We start from the raw sequence: 20,075 nt of genomic DNA on the forward strand, positions 1-20,075 counted from the left end.
CAGAATCTCTGGTTATCGTCTTCACATCTCATTGTTTATGAGTGTGTGTGTGTGAAACAAAGAATGTATTTCAGTCAGGATATTTGGCCACTTAGTAGCAATGATAATAGATAGGATGAATCATTTAATGTAGACTTTCCCTGCTAAATATTTCTAAAACAAATTAAATTTCTCCTAATTTCTTTTTAATCAACATTAGCAAAGTAACTGGCTAGCCACAAATGGATTCTGAATGATTCTGAAATAGCCGTCACAGAGACTAAGTTTCCTGACAGTGTTATAACCATGGCACACTCCACTGACTCACCGGATTATAAGAAGAGAAAGAAAGTTTGGGGAAATATAAAACTATCTAAATGTTGAAGCTTGTATTCATATTGTCTTTGGGGTCTGTCACTCAACCTAATTAAATATCTTTTGTTTCTATTGGGTTATAGCATCCAAGAGGGCTATGGAGTATGACAATGAAATGGAAGATGCTATATTTGATTTTAGGAAATAAACATATAGGCGGTCTTTGGAATTAGGACATTTGACTCAGAGGAGTCTCACATGGGAGAGTAGAACATGGGTGCAATATGGTTCTGTGTTTTAACATAGAAATATGTTAATTAAGGAATGGAGCATGTAGATTAGTACCTTTAATTTGTGGTAGATTTGTTCTTCTATCCAGACATGCTTGTACGTGTATGAAATGCAAAGATTGTTGAGACTCTTCCTATATCACTCTCCAGAGTATTTATTTACTTTATGTATCCATTTATTTATTCGGAGACAGGTCTGTTAATTAACCTGGAGCTTGCCAGTGAGGTCCAGGGACATACCTGTGTCCACCTCCAAGCTCCGGGCTGCAGATGCTTGCCCCATGCCTGACATTTTACTCACGTGCAGGGGATCCAATCCCAGGTCCCTGTGCTTGCGCTGCAAACACTGTTTGACCAAGCCATCTCCCCATCCCCCTTTCATGCTTTAAGTTGTATATATATGTTCGCATAGAGACTGTCTCTCTGAACATGCAATGCTTTTCTATTTAAAGAAGAGGCCATGTTTAACCCAAACCATACTGAAGCCCCCCAAGTCCACTTCCATCTCCCACTGTTAGCGCTATGTCCAACTTATTTGACCAAAGCTTTCAACTGTTATTTTCAGTTTCCAGAGAGAAAAACTGTGGCAGTTTCAAGTATAGCTGGTTAGCTAACAGCTACCGCAACAGTGCCCATTGCGAGATCAGAGATCAGCTTTGCCCATGGCGACTCTTCTCTCTCACAGGAGCAGCTATGCCGTTTCCGCTCTTTTGGCAATACCACATGTTTCATAGGTTCTGCATAATTCTTTGCCTCATTGTCTATCAATTTAACTCTATTGGCTGATTTGCATTGGTGGGGAGCTAATCTATGGCGTTGTTCAGGCAAGCACTCTCGATTCACTTTTCCGGACATTATACTAAATGGGTGTTGTGGTGGATGAAGACTTTACACTCTTGTACCGATTTGTCCACTCTACTTTTATCCTAGTACCCCTGTGTAGAATCTCATTCATATTTTCATATATGAGTGTGTCAACATTACTAAAAATTAATAAGTCCAGTAGAATTCATTATATTCCTCTTCTTTTTTGTATAGCGTTTTGTTTTCTGGATTTTCTAATTACATTTTAATTTTTTTTAGTTTCATTGCCTTTATGCATATTGCTAGTTATTTAAAGTTTAAAAATGATTATGTAGCCTATTTGCAAAAATGTTTCCAAATCACTTTATCACAAAATCATTTTATCTAATAATCATATATATTAATTATTAAGATTATATTTTATTTACACCACTTCTCCCTTCCCTTTCCTCCTTCCAAGCCTTCCCATATTCCCCCATATCCTTCAAACTTATAACCTCATGTTTTCAATAATTGTTATTGCATGTATATTACATTGTATTGTGTGTATATATATATATACACACACACAAACATACACACACACATTCCTAAATGTAACTTTAAGTCCATATAATGTTACTAATATGTACGTTTTCAGGGCTGACTGTCGGCAAGACAGCAGACTGCTGTGCTCTTCCCTGGGGAGGCCGCCTCTTCTTCCAGCTCTGCTTGTCTGTGGTTCTTTGTGGCATGTCCCTTGGTGTCTTCCTTTTTCAGGTCACCTCTGGGCACTCATGTTGGTGAGACTTCATGAGTGTAACTTCTGATGTTACTAGGAGACCCTGATCTTCTGCAATAATCCCTGAGCCTTAAGTGTGGGACCGCGTTGTTCTGTACCCATATAATATTTTAAGTTTGTCATCTTTAAGGAATACATTGTGTTAAATCTTTGTGTGTGTACACTTTAAAGACTTATTTTTAATCTCTGTGTATATGTGTCTGTGTCTATGTGAGTATATACCGTGGCTATGCAGAGGCCAGAAGAGGTTGTCAGATCCCCTGGAACTGGAGCTAGAGGCAGTTGTGAATATAAGAAGAAAGGAAACCAGCCTAGTGCTGGCATTCTCTGTCTGAGGTGAAGCGAAGCGTGAAGGCTGAGAGCTGCTTCTGCCATCACGCCTTCCCCACCATGATGGATGGCAACCTCAAACCCTGAGCCAAATATTCTTTCTTACAGAAATGCTTCTTGTCCAGTAGAGGTCGCAGTAGTGAGAAAAGTTACTAATGAGGAACTGTGGGGAAAGCCTGGACTCTTCTGTAGGAAATCCTCTAAGATCAGCACCAGAGGGCTGTTCTTGGTCCTTCCTCAGAGGCTGACAGCTGATAGATGTCATCCTCAGATCAGGAAGAGACAGAGCGGATGATCAGTCACACAGACCAATTTACACACTTTTTAGTAGATTCCTCTCTGTTCCTCTCAGCACCTTCCCAGTCTCTGCAGCAAGTTTTACCCTTAGTCTAAAGCTATTTTGGTTCGGTTTAACATATCCTGCTGTGTGTGGTGGAGAAGAGGAGGGGGTAGTCGGAAGAAGCCTACTGGGCAGTTCCGTCTTTACAAAATTCCTAATCCTGCTCCCTATTTCCGGCTGTTCGATTCATCTTCACAATGTTTAAAGCCTGTGTCTCCATGTGCTTAGCCTTTTCTAAGTTGCTAAAGGCACAACTTCTCACCTAACTTGGAATTGTTGTCTGTAATCTGCATAGATAGCCAGCTTCATGCGCATCTGAAAACAGGTTATCTCTCACCCATGTGTGCCTTCTTTTGTGTTTGTGTTTTAATTTTAGTTCCCTAATTAGATACGTTGCCTCCTTGGAGAGGAGAAAAGAACTGTACATTTTACTGTATGCCCTTCTCTTGCTGATAATTCAATCCTCATGGCTTGAATGCTAAAGAGTTGCCTGCTAGAGTCCTTGCCCATGGATATTTGTTAAGGTGGCCCTGGAACCTGCGAGACAGCATAGCCGTGGGGGAAACTGTGACTGCCAGCCTCTGGGTGTGATGGTGGAAACAGATAACCCTTTTTACCTAATTGTTGTGAAATAAAAAATAACTTTATATAGGAAAGCAACCTTTACAAGAAAACCACATTTTGATTTATGAGCCAGTTATGAAAGAAAATAAACTGACTTCATAGATTTTAAAAGATAAATATTTTCTGTGAATATATTGAAGAGGGCAGTCCTTTGGATCTATATCCTGTAGGAATCCAGTATGAACTTGCTGTTTAAACAAGCAAAACTTGCCAGGGATGTAGCTCAGTTGGTAGAGAACTTTCTAGCATGTGTGATGTCCTAATCCTGGTCCCGGTGCCATTGAAACACAAGTGCATAGCTGCTGTCCCAGGGCTTGCTGTGTTGAAACAGGAGAATCAGAAGTTCAAGTTCATTCTCTGGTGCAAACTGAGTTGAAGGTCAGCCTGGATAACGTGAGACTTTCTCAACAGAAAAATTAATTAAGCAAGACTTTTAAGAATTATCTCGCCCAATAGGAACTTCTTAGGTCAGTCAATGTGCAATGATAGAATGCTGTTGTGTGCACGAGAATGATGTAATTGGGTGGGAATGGAAATGTGATTGGCGAACAACTGGCATTACTGTGAATGCTGCCACTGTTGGCAGTACTCAGTAAAGAGACTGCCTTCACCGCTCAGCAGTGTCTGTGCACTCTGACATTTGTGGATTATCTCTTCTGCTTCTTATTTGATTTATTTGTGGTTTTTTTGAGACAAGGTTTCTCTGTGTATCTCTGGCTGTCCTGGAACTTGCTCTGTAGACCAGGTTGGCCTCAAAGTCACAGAGATCCACCTTCCCCTGCCTTCCTGAGTGCTGGGACCACCTCTGCACAGTTCTGGGATTAAAGGTTTGCACCACCACTGCCCTGCTGTATTAACTCCTCTTGCTACTGCTTTGTCTAGGACATAGTCAAGTAATAATCATATTTTCTTCACAAATATTCTGTTATATAAATTCTAGATGTATGAATTTTTTCTATTTTGATGGTATAGCATAAAATTAATAAACAAAGTTACTTATGTTTCTTTTATTTTTGTGTAGTTTTCTTTGATTATTACTGCTAAACAATGTCATTAGAAGAATGAGGAAAACAATACAATAATTCTTGAAGATTTTTTTTATGTATACGATCATTTCCTACATTTATGTATATGCACCACATGTGTACCTGGTGCCTGCAGAGATTGGGTAAGAGCATCAGAGTCCTGGAAACAGGAGTTAACAGATGATCGTGACCTGCCATGTGTGTTCTGGGGATCTCTGCAAAAAAATACCAACTATTCTTAACCACCAAGCCATGTCTCCAACCCCAAAGCGATGACTTAGAAGGATTAAAGTAGGGCTGCAGAGGTGGGTCAGTGGTTAAGAGCACTGACTGATCTTCTAGAGCACCCAGGTTCGGTTCCCAGCACTCACATGGTGACTCACAACGGTTCAGCACCCTCACACAGACATAAATGCAAGCAAAACACCAATGCATATAAAAACAGAAATAAATAATTTTTTTTTTTTAAAAAAAAGCCTGGCAGTGGTGGCACACGCCTTTAATCCCAGCACTTGGAGGCAGAAGCAGGTGGATCTTTGTGAGTTCAAGGCCAGGCTGGGCTACAGAGTGAGTTCCAGGACAAAAGAAAAAAAGAACTAAAGTAAAATTTAACTAAAATAACCTATCAGTGGACAAGAAATACCTTGTAAATTCCATTAAAATACTCAGAAATTCGTGTATGTGTCGGTCACTTAGTGATTCCTAGAGGCGGGATCTAAGTATTGTTGCTGGGGCACTTGCGGGCAGTTAATCTTTGACATGGCATTTTGTATTTTTTGTATTCCCATGTGAGACAAGAGATTCAGTGAGTGAGATGCTTATCTAATTACATTTCCTGCAGAACCCAGCAAGGCTTTTATCATTCTTTCTGATTGATAGCTCAAACAGCTCCTCCTTTATTCCTCGCTTTTACCGTATTTGCTTTTAGAAATTGACTACATCATAACCTAATGAAAATTCAACAGATTAAAACTTTATTGTAGCAACTATATAAACTTACATTTATTTTTCATGTTTAATTTAACACGTTTAACTTAGAAGCTGCTTCTGAAACCTCATGAAATCAATTTATAATTTTAGTGTTGTTTTTATGACCATTTTGGACCCTACCCCATCTGGAGATGTTTGGTTACGTTTTTCCCACTGTTTGATGGAGGCATAGAAACGAGACAGAAGGCAAGAGGCAAAACCATCTCTAGAGTCCCAGGGTAGCCTCACTCCCATGAAGATCTCCCTTATACATGCAGTGAATCTACCCATTCATTCATTCATTCATTCACCTGTTTTGAATGACACTTTACAAGATATTCAGGAGTGTATGGGAACTGACCTTCTCTTTAAACAACAGCCGCCTGCCTTAGTCCATTGCCCACCCACGTTCAGTTCTTTGTAAACTACATTGCAGGGGAAGTGTTGGCCAATGCTCCAAAAAGTTCACAGCTTTTTCCAAAAAGTGGACTATGAAAAGGGTTCTTGGCTCCTTATTTTGTATATATTATCTGAGTTACTGTATGATTCTTAAATATCAGCTACCCTGTCACATACTTTAGTGTGGTACCATTGTAATATTCATAATCAGAGTACATCAAAGTTCAGCCTTGCCACTTGATGAAAAGACCTAAATATCAATGTAACTCACAACTTAAATTGAATTTCAGCATTTTCCTTGTAGAAGAATAGTTTACAAGAAATTTTTAGTAATTTTTCTTTGTGATATACCAGATAGAGTTTCATGAAATAATAATTTAAAAAGAGGCTTAAGCAGGTCATCTGCTTGTGTCTTTAAGATGCTCATGATCAGCCCTCCCACCCCCTACCACACATTGTCCAGGAATCAAAGCATTTCTGAGAGAAACCTTAAAAGATAGCTTCCTTATTCTGCATCCCTGTAAGAGAAGCAGAAGTCAAAGACATTCGAGCCGCAGGGTTTGTTTTCTTGTTCTGCCTGGTCTATGCTTAATCCTTTGAGAAGCACTGTTATTGGTTTCATTTTAAATGACTTCCTTCATTAATTGCTCTAAAATGCAATACATATTTTCTTGCTGTTTGACTAATTTTTTGCATTTTCTATCTTGCTTCCCCCAGAGTGGGCTGCTATGGGACATTTTCCTCCATCCACTCAATATAAACGGTTACTGGCTATCAGCAGTCTGATGTCCCAGGTTATCAATCATTATCCATACTTATCTTCAGATATCCAGACTTGTTAAAGACCCTTCACTGTAGTATGCTGAGGGCGCCCCCAGTGGTGACAGACAGTATTTTTTCTAGGCTCATTCTTTCATGCTCTGCCTAAAAATCTAGCTCTGAGCGCTTGATTTCAGCTCTGTTTCTATCCAGCTACCATTGTGTCTCCTGGATAGAAGACAGAATTCTCATCTTAATATCTTTTTGTCTGGCTGTGGTGAGCTGACCAAGGCATACTGTTGTAACTGAGGTGGCAGCATAGCATAACAAAGTGGTCATCCACCCAGGGCTGAGGAGTGAAGCTCCCAGGCCTCACATTGAAACTGGACATGCACTTACAAGATGCAGTTCCTTTATAAAACAAAGACAGTTATTGTTCAAGCATTAATAAAGTTATTCTATCTCTAGGTTTTAACAGCCAAATAATTCTCACTCCTAAATGAGAGGTTTCCATGGCAACTGTTGGAGTTCCTTTGGGGTATCTTATAAACAAAATTGGAGTAGTGGTATTAATAATTTTTTATCTTATGCTATAATATTAATTATCAGTCAGACATTTTTAATTAATTTTTTTCTTGTGCTATAATATTAATTATGAATCAGATGTTTCCTTTGTCTCCTCAGACTCATTTATGTCATTGGTTGACTCACTGATCAACTCACTGTGTTTAAAAGTATTTTCTGATGATTTGTACTAGTCCCTGTGCTGGCCACAAGAATGAGAAATGCCAACCTTACATTCACGATCCTGCGTCATTACTAAGAATATAGTTGGCACAGTGGTGATTCTGAGGGAAAGGGTAGAAAAAGCATCCTTGGAGAGAGATAAGGAAAAGTGAAGGCAGAAAGGCACTTTGCCCTGTGGTTGTCCCCACCTTAACTTGAGAAAGTCATTTGTCTGAGGCAGGAACACTATTGCTGTGATGAATCAACAGAACTGAAAAGCAAGTTGTGGAGGCCTGGGTTAGAGGCCTCCACAACTTGCTTGTAGGTGCCTGGCTGCCCAGACCCAAGATAATCACACAGAAACTATATTAGTTAACCCATTTCCATTATTCTGTATTTTACCATAAGGCTTGTGGTTTACTGGTAAGTTTCCCGGGCATCTGTCTCCTTCAGCAGCTCTATGGCACCTCCCTGATTCCACCTTTTCTCCTGTTTCTGCTTTGAATTCCTTCCTTGCTCTATTCTGCACTGCAATAGGTCCAAAAGAGCTTCTTTATTAACCAATAGTAATAAAATATATTCACAGCATACAGAGGAAAATCCCACATCAAAGCAGGAACTCAAACAGGCCAGAAAACTGGAGGCAGGAGCTGATGCAGAGGCCATGGGGGAGCTGCTTACTGGCTTGCTCAGCCTGCTTTCTTATAGAACCCAGGGCCACCAGCCAGGGGAATGACACCTCCCACAATGGGTGGGGCCCTCCCCCATTGATCACTAATTAGGAAAAAGCCCTACTGCTGGATCTCATTTCCTCTGCTGAGGTTCCCTTCTTTCAACTGACTCCCGCTTGTGTCAAGTTGATATAAAACTATGCAGCCCATCATCCTTGTGAGTTGACTGTGCTGGGTGCTGGCCTAGAAGAAGGTTACTAGACAATGCTGGATGCTTGCCTAGAAGGAGGTATCGCTAGGACATAAAATGTTAGCACTTGTGGATAGAGATGTCAGGTGGAGTAAAACGGAGGACTGGCGGCTAAGAGAGCAAGCACCTAGATTAAAGAAAAATTCTCAGGCTATGACAACCAACAGCTTGACTGTATCCCAGGAAAGGCAAGGTTTCCTATGATTCCTGCATTGATGGCTGGGAACTCGGAGATGTTAAACAGAAAACTAAAAAGAAACGAGAAATCAACAATATTCGTTTTCCATTTGACGCAAACTACTCCTAAACACAGACATGCACGTGTGATTGAATGCACATGGCAGAAGTTACCACTGAAGCACACGGAGCACAGGACACTGTGGGGTGGTGGGATCCGTGTGTCTTTGTCACAAGCGCACAAGACTCTGCCGTAGATGTACAGCTGACAGATTCATAAAGGCAGAACCACAAGTGTACAACTTACGGGACTACCCATTTTGTGGAGCTGAGGGAACACGTGTCATTTGGAAAAGTCGCTGCCATATCCGTGGAAACCTTGTGAAGCCATGATTCTTCCCTTCGAAATGGGATTCATTCCCAGAACACCTCAGCAGTGTAACCTCTGCAGGGCAATGGAATGACCTTGCTCCATTCCTCCACACTGTGAGACCTGGGAGCCATAACACTCATTCTTTGTTCTAACAGTCAAATTTACATAGAATTAATCCATCAAAATTACCTGCTAACAGACCACATAGAAATTTCTGTAGAAGACAGCCACTGAGCAGGAAGGCGGCATTCTTCACCTTTGCTAACAAACAAATCTGGGCATCTTCAAAGCTGGTTGTCACAAAAGAGATTGGATGAGGAGAATGGGTACCTCGGATTCAGGGATGCTTAGTAACTTTGTCTAATGGTTTGGGACATGAGGTATTTCCCCTTGAATGGCTGGCTCTTCCCTGGGTGGTGTTGCCTGTTCCAGAGTACTGCTTTGTCTGCTTCTACCTGCCCTCTTTGTGGTTTCGAGATGCATATTATCATTGTCCTTGCCTATGGAGTTTTCCAGCTACCTCTGTGAAAACTAGAAACCTCGTGGAGAGCAGCCCTTACTCTTACTCTCCTCTTCGTCGCTACTTCTACTTCTTCCCCTTATTCTCCTTCTTCCTTCTCCTCCTCCTCCTCCTCCTCCTCCTCCTCCTCCTCCTCCTCCTCCTCCTCCTCCTCCTTCTTCTTCTTCTCTGTGCCCCTTCACTTCACTTTTTCCCCTCACGTGAAACGTAAAGACCATGCAGAGGTAATGTACTTGAGTTAAATGTTTACCCCCAGACCCTCGCCTGCCATAGGCATACAATTCTGAGCCCTGAGGGGGTACTGAGGCGGGTACTCAAGGCTCCTGATATTTCTTATTGTTCTTCACTGCACATGTGGACTCTGGTCTGATACCCGCAACCTCTCCCCACCCTCCTGGAACTCCACTCCTCTTCAGACCCCATTCTTTACGTTTGCTCCATTCCTATTCTGATTTGCTCACTATGTAAATACATCTCGTTGCAGATGTAATTTTGTTAAACACTTGAAAATTTAGTTCCAAGTTGCTCTTTTTTTGCTAAAACTCTGTCATACGGACGTGAATATTTTCCACACAGGGATTTTCCTCACAGTCTAGGGCTTTGTGTTTTCATGGCCCGAGAGCTAAGTTTTCCATGGAAGTATTTGACAAAGATATATTGTGCCTATCGGTGCCTAATGAAGCGCTAACCACAGTAAATGGTGAGTGACGTTTTAATCAATTCGGTCCCGTCAGTGCCCACCAAGGGCATGGTGAAGTGTAATTTTTTAATCTTCAATTTTCAACGACTGAGAAGACCAGGATGAAAAGATTGCATCAGTTATATATAAGGAATTTTCTTACAAGGTATAATAAAAGTAAGTTGATTTTTTAAAAATTTTTTTAGTCTTTTATTTTTTTAGACAGCAGAAGTAGGTCCATTTTGCAAGTAGATACATTTCTTCAGAGAAAAGTGGGATAAATTTATGGCCACCTTGGTGCGCAAAGTCGCCCCAGCTTTGATTAGATAATGGTGCATTTCAGCGGACCGTAGCTAAAGAAAATTACCTGCTAGGTTAGTTAATGAGGAAGCTTGGTGAGTTAGTGTTGAATTTAAACTGTGTTTCACACTTAACCTGATTCAATTTACTAGTCCATTGTTTCATTGTTGGTTTTTTTAGCACAGCTCTAATACATGCTCACGGGATTTATCTGAGCCCCCCCAAACTGCTTTGAAAACAGTCATGAAGATCATTGTAGATTCTTGCTGCAGGGTCTGACTTGGAGACAAGCCACCTCAGCATCACTTAGGAACTTGTTGGAAGTTCAGAATCTCAGCCTCAGCCCTCACCCAGAAAGCTAGAACCCAGGACCAGCATACACATTAGGTGGAGAAGCTACTCCCATGCCGCTTTTGGGATTTCTGGTCCCAACGTAATGTTGAAAGGCAGAAATACAAAACAATCAAGTTGCATTGAGTTTGGGCTCTGTTGAGCTGCTTGCATCTTCTTCTTGATTTGCAGTACTCTTCCGAAAGATTTGAAGCTGCAGATCATTCTAGAAAGCTGTGACTATGTGTTTAGACTACATTGGAGGCCTCCTATAGCTTGCAGTTGGAGAAGCCTGTGTGCAGAGGTGCAGCTTCTTTCTCCCTGCAGCTCAGTGGGTCCCTGAGGTCTCTGTGCAGAGCATGCACACACACACAACAGGTGCCACAGCCACGTGTGATGTAGGAGGTTCTTCTGTCTATGTGTTGTTTTCATTGGTTGAATAAAGAAACTTCCTTGGCCTGATAGGGCAGCACTTAGGTAGGTGGAGTAGACAGAACCTAATGCTGGGAAGAAGGACATAGAGAGAGCCGCCATGGAGCTGCCAGGCCAGATATGCTGAATATTCCCCAGTAAGCCACCACCTTGTGGTGACTTAGAGATTATTAGAAATGGGTTGAATCAAGATGTGAGAGTTAGCCAGTAGGAGGCTAGAGCTAATGGCCAAGTGGTGTTTTAATTAATACAGTTTCTGTATGATTATTTCAGTGTAAGCTAGCAGAGCAGCTGGGACGACAAGCAGTCCGCTAATGTGAGACTAAAACTCTGACTTCTCCTTTACAGAGCTCCCACATTGGAAATACCAAGATTTTGCTAATAGATAAAAGTAGAAACAAAATATGTAACTTTTTCAATTCTGAACTAGACCATACTATACAATAGTAGAGTTTTTCTGCATTGTTCACTGAGATTGAACCAAATACTCGATTTGAAATCCAGTGAAGGAAAACACTGTTTTAGTTTTTTACCTGTTTGGGATAATACCAAAATTAGATTAATGTAAACTGGAGAAATAATAATGAATAATACTATGTTACTTTTCTTTTAGAGACAACCATTTATATTATGCTTGGGATCAAATATGCTTGGTGACAGATATAATAAGGTCCTCATACCTATTTTTTTCCTATGTTTTGCGACAGGGTCTCATTGTGTAGCCTAGACTGGACTTGAACCCATTGTCCTCCTGCATCAGCCTTTCAAAGTGCTGTGAGTGTTGGCTAATGTCACCACACTCTAACATCAAGTCTGATCAGGATTTTAATAAACAGATATTTCAGGATGCATATCAGTAGGTGGTTTTGGTAACCTCACCCCATTCCATCCAGTTTTAGAATTTGGTTATATACTCAACCACAAGGGTCAAGAGAGAGGAAGATGCTCAGGGACAGAAAACGGCATTTCCAATATGGCTGTGAGCCCCTCAAGTGACAGCTGCAGTCTAATAAGCAATAGTTTTCTAAACTCAAAGCTTAAACATAGGAGTTAAGAGAAATGGAAGAATATGACAGAGGTCAGTGTGGTGTGGGCTCCTCCAGGAGAATCACAAGTGTCTAAGAGTTAGAGATACCATTTGGTAGCTTTCAGTTACATCTCAATAGGTTGCTAAGAAGCTCCCCACCCCTGTATCCCTGACCCCCCTTGTCATCCTTCTCATTCTGATGGGATTAGACTGGGGTAGGGCACTTTGGATTGGTTTGTAATCTGATAAAATAAAACCAGGAGCTTTTGGGATTGCACAAGGGGTTGCTCGTGAAATTTCTACAGAATTGCAGGGTTCTACCTGGGAAACCTAAGCAGTTGTTCACTGTGCTGGAATGCTTACTTGCTTCTAACCAGAAGGGTCTTTCCCTTCCCGTGTCCCCATACTCTCCTGTCTTCCTCTCCTGCTTCTCTATGAGATGATGCAGCCAAGGGGAGGGAAGAAAAGGTATTGGGCTCAGATACAGCACAGAGATAGACCCATTTGCCTGGTAGGAGCCAGGCATGACTTTGAGTCTAGCATTACTGAAAACCAATAAACAATGAAAGAAGAGAAGCAAAGGGAAATGACTTTTTAGTGACATCTTAAGATATGAATTCACTATAGATTACCCAGCCAAACTACAGAAAGAGATAGAGTACTTTTTCTGTGGCATTAGTGACCAATACTGATTATTCCCACACTGTCGATTACATTTCAGCATTTAAAATCATTTAGCTCTTTTGACTAAGTTTATTTGAACTCATTTTTATACTTTATTTTTGTGCCTAACTTTGCATTCCTTCTTCACAATGAATACTACGAAATTATAGCTATCCAGGCCTGAAAGGGTATTTGTCATTGCTTATTATATCAAAGAACTATCAATTATGTTTCGAGTCCTATATTAAGTTTTTAAAGAAGATTTTGTTTTTAGTTAGTATATGTGTGGGTGAGGGAGTACATATACAAGTGAGCATAGTACCTGTGGGAGCCAGAGGCTCGGGTCTCCCTAGACGCAGCTGTGAGCCCAACAATGTGGGCACTGGTACCAAAGACACGTCCTCTGAAAGAACATATATTCTCTTAACTGCCAAGGCTAATCTCCAGCCCCCAGGGATTTTGGCTAGTGGTGTTGACTAGAATCCACTATTGTGCATGTTAACTCAAAAAAAAAAAAGCATCAGTGTACTGGTAACCTAAGTTAAATTTGTAAAGCTTGAGTTTCAAAAATTTGAAAGCTATGTCTTCCTGCCTGGCTGTATCAAGTTACCTTACCAGCCAAGCAAGGCTAAAGTCGGCTTTCAGTCAACTGAATCATATGAGACCTTTTAACTGGGCCTTCGTCACCAGACCATGTTCTTTCTTTATAGCTACATGTACTCATGTGCTCTATGCCCATGTGTGCAGGAGCAGGGGCTGGCTCACCCACATGTGGAGACTGGAGGGTGACATCTGGTGGGACAGAGTCTCCCACATAACCTCGAGCTAGGCTGGTGACAACAAGCCCCAGATCCTCCTGTCTGCCTCAGCCCCAACAGTGCTAGGATGGCAGGAAGGCTTGGTCATGTCCAGGTTTGGATGTGTATGCTGGGGATTTGAACTCGGGTCCTCATGCATGTGGAGCAAGTACGGTGAGCCATCTCTGCAGTGCTGCCTGTCTTATTCTTAGTGAAGAATTACAGAATCGTTCAAATTCTGAAAAGAACTTTCCAAGAGGACATTGTCCCGTACACAAGATCATTTCTTAAGTGTAGTGCAGAAGGAGATGAATTCATTCTCAGCAAACAGTTCGATGCAGTCGGCTTACTCTGTCTGTTGAAGGGGCACACAACTGATGGGGCAGAGAAAGAGAAGAGCACACAGAATGGTTCCTTCATGGGAAGTCAAAGGACTTTTATTGCTGTTTGGCAGTTCCAGTAAAAAGGAACCAGCATTTAATAATACTGATACACTGTATCATTCTACTTTTTTGTGTTCTATAAGGTCACTAATAATTTTGTAATTCTATTGTATAATCCTATATTTCATTTTCTTTTGCATTATAATTTCTATATCACCACTAGCCAAAATCCCTGAGGGCTGGAGATTAGCCTTGGCAGTTAAGAGAATATATGTTCTTTTAGAGGACGTGTCTTTGGTACCAGTGTCCACATTGTTGGGCTCACAGCTGCGTCTCGGGAGACCCGAGGCTCTGGCTCCCACAGGTACTATGCTCACTTGTATATGTACTCCCACTCCCACACATATACTAACTAAAAACAAAATCCTCTTTAAAAACTTAATATAGAACTCGAAACATAATGTACCTTTCAGTGCCTTTGAGGAATATGATGTCATAGGAAACATCCATTAGGAGCAAAAGTCAAAATCCCTTAGCAAGGTAAGCAGTTAAAAGCCTACAGAGTAACTATCATTTTGTTCCAACTTAACAGAACTGTAGTGTAGGTTTATCTTCTAAATATCATATTTTGGAGATGACGTAAACTAATAAATGAAGCTGTAAAAGAAATTCTGTGGGCAGTGTTACCCTTACCTCCCCAGCCCACCAGGCAGCTCAGCTCTGCACAGACAGGATGTGGTTGGCCTCTGCTGGGGCTCCTCCGAGTCAGAGTTGCAGGGCATGGGGGCAGAGTGAAAGAAGGCAGGGAAGAGAGAGTTTATTCTTGCGTACAAACAGGAAGGTGTGGGTATTCCAAATCCACAATGTAGACAGTGAAAACTCAGGTCAGTATTCTTGGAAAGAATTCTCGACAGAAAAAAAAAACATCTAGAAAACCACCGTACTAGCATTTTAAGTAGATGTAATCAGACGTCTGAGCTCCATCTGTCTAGAATGATATGAAACTAATTCTCATTCCCCAAGTGAAATTGTGTTTATGATGTAACGCGGGACTTTGTGCAGACGTTTTGGCAGCACACACCCTGGTGTGTGTTTAAGTTGAAGTTATGTGGCACGGATTGCAGGAAAGGCATTTCTACTAATGTATGATTGTAATGCAGAACGGTGTTGGTCACAACTGTGGTGACAACTGGAGCAGCTGCACAGAAGTGGGTCGCTCGCCTGTCTTTTACCCCGAGGGATTCTGACATAAGTGAAAGAGCCGATGGTTCCCTTCCCTAGATCAAAGCAAATACAGCATTTGAAGAAATGGCGTGGTATGGTTAGTCAGGAAACCTAAATGCATTCAAGAGGGAAACAGGAAAAAAATGATAACGAATGATTATTAATTAAGAGCTGTCTATATACTCTGGTCTCCGGCAGGCAGGAACCAGAGCAGGTCAGAGGTCTTCATGTGCAGGAATGAGAGCTCTATGTTAGTTCTTTGCCATTAGCATGACTTCTCTGGTTTATTCCAGTTTCCCACCGTCCTATTCTAAATACCTTGTTCTTCCAAATCTCAGCACAGGCATTTGACTGGCTGTTGGCCTGTACTGTGCTGTGAGCATGGCAGGCAGTTCAGGTAGGTGGCAAGGCTGAGCTCACGGGATGATGGGTGCATTGAGAAAGGGTATGCCTAGTGTAAGCTCATGCGGGGGGACTGTCTTGTCTGCTAGGAAGTCCAGGGAAGGCTTCCTGGAGGAGATGACATTGATGCAGGATTGCAGAGGCTGAATTGTGTTTGGAGCTCAAGAGTAAGTAGGTAAAGAGATGGTGCTGTAGGGTAAGGTTATGTCAGCATTTCTGTTTGGCCAGTGGCGAGCCTGACTCAGCAGTCCTGTGTGTAGATGCCTTGAGCCATCTCAGTAGCTCATGCCTGGGCAGAATCTTTGGGGTTTGTGGTAGGAGCGTTTGTGGTTTTTAAAAGTTGCCCTGATGATGCTGATTCAGAGTTCCCCGAGCATCTGAAAGTATAGCCCATTACGAGCTGTGAAATATAGCTGGAAGGGAGATGGAAAGGGTGTTCTGAGGCTCCCCTGTGTCAAGCCAAGGACGTTCTCACTGTGACCTACAGGTGTAAAGGGACCACTGAAACCTGCTTCTTGATTGGTTTCCATCATGCTCAGAGCCAGGGTAGCTGCGCATGTTTTGGGCCCTTTCCGAGCAATAGGGAAAGTGGGGTGCAGAGTGTGAGTCTAGGGGTATCTCAGCTTGGGTTGATCATTGAGACTGTTATTGATTCAGTGCCTCGTCCCTGGGGTGGGGTTTAATCTCTGATCTGGACTTGTAAGCAGAATTGTTGAAGTTTTTGTAATGATTCCTTTCTCTTCAGGGGAGTCGGCTGCATCTTTGTTGAGATGATCCAGGGAGTCGCCGCTTTTCCAGGGATGAAAGACATTCAGGATCAACTTGAACGAATATTTCTGGTAAGTTTTGCGCAAAGTGCTTCTCGGAAAAATGTGTCTCTAATTAGTTACTTAATGACTTAATGATCTGCCGGAAATATTTTAAAACATTTTTGTCACATTTGCTATTGCCTTTAAGAAGAAAGGAAATGTGCCTTTAAATTATCATATGTGAATAAAATGGTAGAACTGTAAGAATGAGTGAGATAAGAGGAGTATAGAATGATGGGCTGTAATTAATATGCAGGCATAATGGTTTCAAATAAAGTATGTAGAGATCCCCCAACTTCTGAGAAGATAGATCTCATCTAGGCTTTCCCCTCCATGCCTGCACAGTAGGCTTTGATTGTGAACTGTCTGTAACATTGAATATGGAGAATGGTAGGTGCATGGGGGGGGGGACGGTGAATGCAGAGAAACAGCCAGGTCTTTAAGACTGTTCTCAGGTATGAGAAGTCACATGGTGGCAGATGAGGAAAACGGCACACCGCTCTGTCATCTTCCTCAAACCATAACTCCTCTCTCACTATGAAACCAAAAGGCAGGACGTTCTACAAAATTCCCTATGCACACTCATCAAACGGTTGTGTCATTGTCATCAAAAACAAGGGACATCTGACAAACTGTCATGATCTGGGGGACCCTGAGAGCACGACACAGCCCCGAGGAAAGTGGTGGCAAGGATGAATCCCTGGATCAGCAGAACACAGTGGGAAAACCAGAGGAATGTACATGAAGTGGGGGCTTAGCTAATGTCCATGCATAAATGTGCGCTTTGGTTTGTTGCAAATGTATGGGTGAAACTTGAACAAGAGAAGCTACGTGAGCGTATTCAAGAGCCCTTACTAATATTTTTGCAATCTTTATATAATTTTGAGTTTTTTGTAAAACTGAAGGCAAATCTGTTATATTAAGGCAGCTTGTCTGTGTCTATCCCGCTCTGTCTTATTTTGTCTTGGTGTCTTTAGACAAGGCCTTCCTCACTTTCTGGAATTGTTCCCTCATAGATGAAAGAGGTATGTGAACAGAATGCTTCTCAAAGGTCGCTTTGAGGTATCATCGGCTTAGGAATAGAAAGTGCTTCTTAAGTCCTGCCATATAGTAAGCATGGGCTGTGGTAATTATACCATTCTCATGGTGAGTAGTTTCATTCGGTGGAATTTTTATGTTAGGCAGTAGTCATAAATATACTATTTTAAACCCAGAATACTATGTAGACAAATTAAAGGTTTTGTTAAAAGTATTTAAACTAAACACATTGCCAGAGCACACACTCCCATAACTCTCTTTCCTTACGAAACTCCCTGTGACAATGCCGAGGTGGGTTTTTAGTGTAGACCGTGTCAGGTGATGGACTGTCACTCACTGTGGAGATGGAGTTCTCCCCTCGGTATAAGAAGGACAGGAGGATACTGTCCATGAATTGAGACTCTGCCACCCCTGTGTCTCCCTCACTGTCAGCTGTGGAATGATGGGAAAGGGGACTGGAAACAAAGGGACTGTATCACATGGGATTCCGTCTAGCAGCGTCCCCTCTTGTAGTCGCTCTGTGATGACAAACAGAAGAATAGGAGGTCTTTCTTCAAGAGCTGAAGGGCTGAATTTTCTCTTTCTCCTGGAGGTTATCTTTATCTCCTTCTTTCAATTTTATTAGACGTTCTTTCTACAGTGCTGAAGTGGACTCTCATGACTATAAAACAATGCATTTTTATAAAGGAAAACCTCCATAATGTCCAAAACATGAAACCTGAAGTGTTGCCCTCCGTGCCTCCATGCTCCCTCTCTCACAAAACCGCGTTTCGTGTTTATATGTACACGTCATTGAATTCTTATATATGCTTTACAATTTGATCCTGTCCCGTCCGCCATTTGTAGCTCCCATTTTCATTTCATACTATGTAAGAAACACTTTTCACTGGAGAAAATTTGGAAGCGTCATCATTTTTACTGACAGAATGTCTCACTGGATGGATGAGACAATGTATCTGATCTATTGTTTTTGAAAAGCTACTAGAAGCTACATTGTATCCCTACTAACACTAATTATTAGAATTGAAAAAATTCTTAATATAATAAATTTGTTGAGTATTCTTATATGTCCATTACTTCATCCAAACACACAAAGCTCCTCACCCACTTGTACTCAAAATCTCTTATGTTTTTTTTTTCCTTTGAACTGTGTTGGGTCTGTAGATTATTTGAGAAACAAATAATATAATATTGAGCTACTCCTTAAATAAATTATTCATATAATATGTATGAGTCATAATATGCGAATAATTTAATTTTCTTAATTTTTTGGATTTCTGTTATGTTTAAGAGTGATCTGCTTGCATGCATGTCTGTGCACCGCATGCTTTCATGGTGTCCACAGAGGTCACAAGAGAGTGTTGGATTCCTTGGTACGGAGTTCTGGACAGGTGTAAGCTGCTATGCAGGCGCTAGGAATGGATCCTGAGTCCTCTAGAAGAAGAGGTATTTTAACTACCTATCAGTTTAGTTGTTGTTACTGTTTTGGGTTTCCTGCAGTCTAGCATAGCCTCAAACTCTTTATGTAGATGAGGGTGACCTTGACTTTCCTGTTCTATCTCTCAACTGCTGGGGTGGCAGATGTGGGCCACCATGCCTAGCTTTATGCAGCACTGGGGTTGATCCCAGGACTTTGTGTATATTGACAAGTATTCTACCAACTGAGCTATGCATTCAATTTCACATGTGTAACCCTTATAAACATATTTTTGCTTTCTTTTTTCTATAATCTTCAAATTCATTATTTTAAACAGTTTATCCATAAGGATTCTTTTCCTTTTATTCCTTTTGCCTGTTTCTAAATATGATGTGTGCATTCCTGTTCACATGTGTGGAGGTGGCTGAGTGTGCATGTCTATATATGAAAATAAGTGTGGAGGGTCAGATTTGATATTGGAATCTTTCTGGATTTCTGTTCCATCTTATTCCTTTGATGCAGGTTGTCATAATTCAAACCAGAACTTACCCTAAGGCTAGTCCTGCTGGGAAACTTGTTCTGGGGATGCCCTGTCTCCATTATCTGAGACTGGAGTTATAAGCACACCAGTGGGCATGCCTGATGCCTAGATGGATTCCAGGGACCCAAACTTCAGTAGTTCCTGTAGCAACTGTTTTAACCACTGAGCCATTTTTCCACAAACCTTTCTACATAGTCTGTGACTGTATGAAACAACTGCAAAAATCATTTTAATGAGGTATTTTTATATTTTATCTATAACATGCTAAATCATGTCTAAATATTTAACCTTCAGATTTAATACCCAACTATAGTCATTATATAACTCAGTTACATTCTGAGACTAATTTCTAGTTACATTCTAGACATTTCTAGTTAAATTTTAATTCTGAATCCTATCAAACAATAATTATATAACCTTTCCAAATTTTAAACTTAGTATTTTGCTAAAATAATTACTTTCCTATACTTAAGATGAGAAAGTTAGGTGTATCACCTTTTTAAAGTGAGCATTTGGGAAGCAGAAGCAGAAGGGTCAGGATTTCAAGGACAACCGTGGCAATTTAGCAAGTTCAAGGCCACTCACTCTGCTACCCAAGACCCGATCTCAAGAAACTATTAAATAAATAAATGACAAAGCATAAAAGGGACTAGTTTCTTCTTGTATATTATTTCAGGATGAGATAAAAAAAAACCAACCTG

General features: G+C 41.2%; 1 protein-coding gene across 7 annotated transcripts in view; it reads left to right on the plus strand.

The window, feature by feature from the left end:
• LOC121434735 (cyclin-dependent kinase 14) overlaps window positions 1–20,075 on the plus strand; it is a 526,212-nt gene that overhangs the window by 310,323 nt on the left and 195,814 nt on the right. For all 7 annotated transcript variants that reach the window (XM_041633665.1, XM_041633666.1, XM_041633668.1 and 4 more), the window contains one exon: window positions 16,315–16,408. In XM_041633665.1, the coding sequence (XP_041489599.1) occupies window positions 16,315–16,408 (94 nt within the window). The remainder of the gene's footprint in view (window positions 1–16,314; window positions 16,409–20,075) is intronic.

This window comes from Microtus oregoni, unplaced genomic scaffold (genome assembly GCF_018167655.1).
Source record: "Microtus oregoni isolate MIOR12 unplaced genomic scaffold, Mior012 000044F_ref0000062, whole genome shotgun sequence".
NCBI lineage: Eukaryota > Metazoa > Chordata > Mammalia > Rodentia > Cricetidae > Microtus > Microtus oregoni.